The sequence below is a fragment of the Antrostomus carolinensis genome, unplaced genomic scaffold, assembly GCF_000700745.2.
Source record: "Antrostomus carolinensis isolate BGI_N321 unplaced genomic scaffold, ASM70074v2 scaffold12908, whole genome shotgun sequence".
Lineage (NCBI taxonomy): Eukaryota > Metazoa > Chordata > Aves > Caprimulgiformes > Caprimulgidae > Antrostomus > Antrostomus carolinensis.
In genome coordinates this window covers 78474-85418 of record NW_010335078.1, presented here as the reverse complement: position 1 = coordinate 85418, position 6945 = coordinate 78474, and the positions used below count along the sequence as shown (strand labels likewise).

The 6945-nt window shown below is 52.1% G+C and overlaps 1 protein-coding gene across 1 annotated transcript; it reads left to right on the top strand.

Moving 5' to 3' along the window:
• Positions 1-2260: 2260 nt before the first annotated feature.
• Positions 2261-3159, top strand: SOX7 (SRY-box transcription factor 7; the record flags this gene model as incomplete). The annotated part of the gene is made up of 1 exon (XM_010174405.1): positions 2261-3159. A coding segment is annotated over one exon (899 nt), but the record flags the coding sequence as incomplete, so codon positions are not given.
• Positions 3160-6945: the final 3786 nt, after the last annotated feature.

The window sequence follows — 6945 nt, the reverse complement described above, 5'->3', positions numbered from 1 at the left end:
TGTGTGTGGAGGGGGATTTGGGGGCACCCATAAACCCATCGACTATTCCTGGGGGTTTAAATCCTGTTTGGATTCAGTACTCTGAGGTGGACACTCATGAACCCACCTAAAAATCCTTGAGGGTGCAAACCCTGCCCAGATGAGCACCCATCAGCCGTTCTTAGGGGTGCAAACCCTCTCCAGGTTCAGTACCCCGGGACAGGCACCCATCAGCCATCCCCAGCAGTGCAAACCCTGACCAGATCTGGTACCCCAGGGTGGGCACCCATGCACCCACTTGGCCACCCCGGGGGTGTAAACCCTGCCCAGATGAGCACCCATGCACCCATCAGCCATTTCATAGAATCATAGAATGGTTTGGGTTGGAAGGGACCTTAAAGATCATCCAGTTCCAACCCCCAATTCTAGGGGTGCAAAAACCTGTCTGGATCCCGTACCCTGGGATAGGCACCCGTCAGCTGTTCTTGGGGGTGAAAACCCTCTCCAGATCCAGTACTCTGGGGTGGCACCCATGTACCCACCCGGCTACTCCTGGGGTGCAAACCCTGTCCAGATCCAGTACTCTGGGGTAGGCACCCGTGCACCCATCGGCCATCTCCTGGGGTGCAAACCCTGACCAGATGGGCACCCATCAGCCATCCCTGGGGGTGCAAACTTTGTCTGGATCCATACTCCAGGATAGACACCCATGCACCCACCTGGTTATCCCTGGGGTACAAACCCTGGCCAGATCCAGAACCCTGGGGTGGGTACCCATGCACCCACCCAGCCATGCTGCAGGGTGCAAAGCCTGCTGGGGTCCAGCACCCTGGGATAACATCCACCAGACTGCCTTGTGGGGTGCAAAACCTGACGGGGTCCTGCACCCCAGGGGACACACAACCATGTGTACACCTGGCCAACCCTTGAGTGTAAACCCTGCTGGGGTGCAAACCCCCAGGCTACAGGTGCCAGGGATCCCTGGATGCAATGCAAAGAGGGATCCCCAAACTTTCCTGGCTTTTGTTATCCCACTTTGACCCCAAACTCACTAGTCCACCCCAATATTGCATAGCCAGGCGATGGGGAGGGTGGTGGTGATGTTTCTGCTGTTTCTTTTTGGGGATCACAACCCATTTGGAAGATCCATTTGTTTCCCACCCCTCATCCACTATTTCCCCCTTCTCCCAATCCCCATTTTTGATACAAACAGAAATAACCAGCCCAGTCAGCTTGAGAAAACTGCCCAAATTGCAACACAGCTTTGCTGTCCAACCTCTTACCCAAACTTACCCAAAGTTTGTGTTTCCCTGGACAGTTTTGTGGTGTTTTCTTTGGTGGTTTGGGTTTTTTCCTCGCCGCTTTGCCCTGCAGCATCTCAGCTTCTTCACTTTACTTCTGCTGTCTCTTTGGCCATGAGAAGGCGTCAAATGCTTCCATCCATATCCTCATTTCTTCTCCTACCCTGAGGAAGAGCCTGGGGTAGCTCCACCATGGGGTACAACCCCCCTGCGCTGGTACTGCTTTGCTTGTCCTGGTTCTTGGGGATATTTTGTGTATCTCAACCAGGGAGCAGCGAGGTCGTGGTGCCCAGGTCTTTGTACTCTCCAGTGTGAGTCCCAGCAGGGAACGGTCTGGGACACATCCAGGGACACCATGTCCTGACCCCCCTGCTCAACCAGGCATGGCCTTGACTGTCCCTGCTCAGGACCCAGGCTTTCCATCCCAGAGAAGTGTTCCATCCCAGAATGATGGGAGTTGGAAGATCTCAGGAGATCATCTAGTCCAACTCCCCTGCCAAAGCAGGTTCCCTACAACAGGTTGCACTGGAACAAGTTGCCCAGAGAGGTGATAGAAGCCCCAACCCTGGAAACATTTAAGGCAAGGCTGGATGAGGCTTTGAGCAACGTGGTCTAGTGGAAGGTGTCCCTGCTGCTGGCAGGGGGGTTGGACTAGATGACCTTTAAATGTCCCTTCCAACCCAAACCATTCTATGGTTTCTATGATTTGCAGTGGGGCTCAGCTAACTCTGAACCCACCCTGTTTGAGGACTTGGGATGGGTGAGTTGGTGGACCTATGGTGGCTTTTTCACTCTCTTGCTGCCGCCTCATCTTCCTGTAGGGTTTGCTGGCTGTGTCCTCTACATGTGCTGGCTCAGATATTGGGAGACCCTACCTTGCCCTTGGGTTGGGTGCCTACAAGCTTTGGGAGGAAGCCCCCTTTCCCTCCCACCAATGCAGCCTCTGCAGGCACTCAGAGGACTTTCTTTTTCCATTTCAGGCAAGTCCTGGAAGGCTCTGAGCCTCTCGCAGAAGCGTCCTTACGTGGAGGAGGCTGAGCGGCTGCGGGTGAAGCACATGCAAGATTATCCCAACTACAAATACCGACCCCGGCGGAAGAAGCAGGTCAAGCGGATCTGCAAGCGGGTGGACCCTGGGTTTTTACTGGGCAGCCTGACACGGGACCAAAATGTGGTGCCGGAGAAGAGGACCTGCAGCCGGGTCGGGGGGGACAAAGAGGGGCAGGGTGAGTACCCCCCTCGCCCGGGACTGCCGGCCAGCCGGGGATATCGGGAGGCCCCTGGCAGCAGCAGTAGCACCAGCGTGGACACCTACCCCTACGGGCTGCCCACCCCACCAGAGATGTCTCCACTGGACGCCATAGACCCCGAGCAGAGCTTCTTCTCCTCGCCGTGCCCCGATGAGCATCACTGCTCCCACCTCACCGGAGCCACCTACTCCCCGGAGTACACGGGCAGCTCCCTCCCATGCAACCACCCCCCTCTCAGCCCCATGCCACAGCCAGCCACCTGCATGATCCCCCCGGCCTCCAGCTGTCCTCCCCTTCCTCCTCCTCCTCCTCCCAGCTACTACACGCCCGCCTTCCCCTCCCTGCACCCCCCCAGCCTCCATGCCCACCTGGGCCAGCTCTCCCCACCACCTGACCACCATGGTTTTGACACCTTGGACCAGCTGAGCCAAGCTGAGCTCCTAGGGGAGATGGACCGTAATGAGTTTGACCAGTATCTCAACAATCCTGGCCATAGTGACCATCATGGCGGGGTCTTGGTCAACGGACACATCCCACCGTCTAGCAGCTCCCACGCCTCCGAGACCAGCCTCATCTCTGTCCTCGCCGATGCCACGGCCACCTACTACAATAACTACAGTGTCTCCTAGACCTCTGGTCAGGGCTGCCTGGACCAGACGAGGAAGGACCCAACACAGTATTACGAGGAGTTGCTCCTCAGGGACATCGCTCGCCGCTCATCAGGGTGACCGAGTCTGAACCATGAGGTCTGTGGAGTCTCCTCGGTGGAGTAGGTAAAGGATTTCAGTTGTTGGCTTACCACCGGTGCGATGCCTTGGGTGCCCTGCTCCCAACAGGGATTTTCCAATGCCAAAGCCTTTTGGCCAAGTCCCACTTCCAAAGTAGAGATGCTTCTGGGATGGTGGGAAGGATGCCCCCCCATTTTGGGGCACACCCAGCTCTGCTTTGGAGTTGGGAGAGTGGTGGCATCCCACAAATGGAAGGTGTGAAGTCCTGGTAGGGGCAAAATCCCCTGTAAGGGGAAAAGGCAGGGATGGGAGGAAAAGGGAAGGTTTTGGTAAAGGGGCATGTGGGCCATGAGTATGATTTGCCCCTCTCTCAGCAGCCACCCTGACCTGCCTGACCACACCAGCGGGAGTTGAACCCCACCATCCCTCTGTCCCCAAACCATGAGTTGGGGAGTTCATAGAATTTTAGAATGGTCTGGGTTGGAAGGGACCTTTAAAGATCATCTAGTCCAACCCCCCTGCCATCAGCAGGGACACCTTCCACTAGACCAGGTTGCTCAAAGCCTCATCCAGCCTGGCCTTCAACACTTCCAGGGAGGAGCATCCACAGCTTCTTTTCATCCCTCAGGAGACCCCAGAGGGGATGGGACACCAGGGATGCTACCAGGCTGGCCCCGGGGATGTACATCCTGGGACGAGCACTCGGGCAAAGAGGTGATGTTGTAGCAGACACAGGTTTTTTTTTACCAAACACCCTTTGAAGGTGAAGGCTTCACGTTTCGAGCCGCAGTGCCCAATGCCTCTTCTAACTCCGGCGTATTATTGCTTGTAATAAAGCTGTACATTGATTTATTCCTTCCATTATTCCTCCCCTCGGGTTTTGTATTGCTCGAATTCTCTTCCTTTTCATAAAGATGAAGCTTTATTTTAAATCAGTTATACGACATGATTAATCTTAGTGTTTACTGTATGGCACTTGGTAATGATTAGTTAGTAGCGTGACTATGATCTTCTGGTTTCAATCCTGAACGCGTATTAATAATAATGGCAAATAATACTTTAAAAAAAAACAACCCAAACCCTCCACAACTTCACAAGTTTTTAAGCTAATACATTCCATCTATTTTTTTTTTTTTTTTGGTGAGTGTGTGACTCTATACATTTTGAATGAGTGTAGATATGAGTTTGCATAAAATATTTAATTTAAATAAATATGTTTTTATACGGTGATTGTTTTACGATTGAAATTGCTGTAGCTGTTGACAGTTTTCAGAACAGAAACATTTCCTGTGCAAGTGCTATTTTTTTTTTAATTATTTTTTTTGTCATTGGTATTTTCAGCCAAACTTTTCTACTTCCATTTTTTTTTATTTCTATTTTTTTTATTTTTATTTTTTTTTTTTAATAAAAAAGATCTCTGGTTATCTTTACAAATTGTGAATTGCTTTCTAACAAACCGACTCAAGTCACAACATGCATGTAACTTCACTTTTCATGGTGTGTCTCAGAGGCAGCAAGTCACTTTGATGGCCTTGATCCTCTTTTTGTCATCTCGTGACCTTTTAATGCCAGGTCCTATGTAGATGTTACGGTGAAGCCAAAGCTTTGCCTTCGATGTGTTGATGAACACAAAGGATGTGGCCTATTTATGGAGCAAGTATCAGTGCCTGGAGCATGGTTTTTATTTACATTTCATAGAATCACACAATCATTTAGGTTGGAAAAGACCTTTAAGATCATCAAGTCCAACTATCAGCCAAACGCCACGATGCCCACTAAACCATGTCCCTAAATGCCACATCTACACGTCTTTTGAATACATCTAGGGATGGTGACTCCACCACCTCCCTAGGCAGCTTCTTCCAATGCTTGAGAACCATTTCAGTGAAGAAATTCTTCCTCACATCCAATCTAAACCTCCCCTGGTGCAATTTGAGGCCATTTCCTCTTGTCCTGTCACTTGTTCCTTGGTTGAACACACCCACCCCCACCTCTCTCCACCCTCCTCCAAGGGACTTGAACAGAGCCAGAAGGTCTCCCCTCAGCCCCCTTTCCGCCAGGCTCAACAACCCCAGTTCCCTCAGCCGCTCCTCATAAGACTTGTTCTCCAGACCCTAATTTGAAGCTGTCTTCCGCAGTTTGTGCTGATGCACCATTTAAGATGCTCCACAGTGTGAGGGCCACATGAAGGGCCCTCAGTGCAAGTGCAAATCAAAGCAATGAGGCCTCAGAAATGGAGTGTGGGTCAAATTTGGGATGCTGCATCATGGGTAGTCTTGTAGGTAGATGTTGAGTGGTGGCCTTCAGGTATTGCTAGCGAAAAGTTTAGTCCTGCTTGTGGCCCATGGACCAACACCACAGCCTGCTCTTGCCAGATATTAAATGAAGCTGTGTCCCTGTGCTCCTCAGGGTTGAGTCATGCACACCTGCCAAAGCAGTGTCCCCCAAGCTGTGTCCTCCTGCTTGGCCTCAAAAATTGGAGGAGCAAGTTTCTTAATGCAATCTGTGATGCCTGCTTATGCGTGTTGGATGGAAGGGGGTCTGCAGAGGTCACCCAACCCAAGGCAACCCAACCTAACCAGGCTGGCTTGCCTCCCATAAATGACTTACCTTTGATTCAGGGGGCCCATGGTCCCAGAAAGTGGGAGTTTGGGTGAGTATCTGGGGAGGCACCAACATGCTCCTCTTCTGTGCTTATGTTCACCCTTTGTCTCCAACTTGTAGCCATCCTGGAGACAACTCTTCCATCACACACACCGCCTTCTCTGCCCATCGCTCAGGCATCCAAACCCATCCTTGTCCGTCTACAGTGGGTTTCCTTTTTAGGAGGGATGAAATGGAAGCCTTTGGGTGTCCTGCTGGCACCATGGGCTGTGGTGGCTCTTGCACCAGCACAGCACGAGATGTTTGGTGTGGTTCTGAGATGGTTGGTGCAGCAGCCTGGCTGGGGCAGCACTGCTCTTCCAAGACGATTTGTGAATCAGCCCAATGGGGCTGGAGATGCCCTGAACCTGTTTGGTCTCTCTGCCCAGTGGTGTTGACTCACATGGGACCATGACAGGAGCAGGAGCAAGGCTGGAGAAGTCCTGTTCCTCCCATCTCCTGCTCTGCCTACAATCCCTGTGGTGGCCCAGGGCTAAGGGATCCTCACAGCCACCCACATTAAAAATGGTTCATAACAGGGGTTACGTGCATGTGTCCAAACTTGGATCTACCTTTGAACCAGCAAACCCAGGGGGGCTGCTCCCTTCCAAACAGGCTGTCGTTAGAGGGGCACCCACCCCAGGGGGCTCTGCAAAGTGGCCCTTTCTGCCAGGTCTTCTGCAAGGGTAGCTGAGAATGGTGTAATGAGTTTTTAAACTGCCTTGGTGAGGAGGTAGAGAACTCAGTCATCATGATCTCCTACAAGATCAGCTCTGGGTATTGCCACCACCATGACTGACTTGGGCTGTTGCATTCATCCTCCCAATGGGACCTTCTCTCCTCCATCATCTTCTCTCCATCAGCTGCTCTCTCCTATCCTGCGCTGAGCAGTGATGGGATTGACTGAAACACCTCACGAGCCTCTTCCCTGCTTCCCTTCTTGCAGACAGAGTCACATTCATGGTTGGTGGATGCAAAGCCCACACCAAGATCTCCTGGCAGCGTGTATGGTGGTGGCCACAGTCTGGTTTCCTTGGGAAAGGA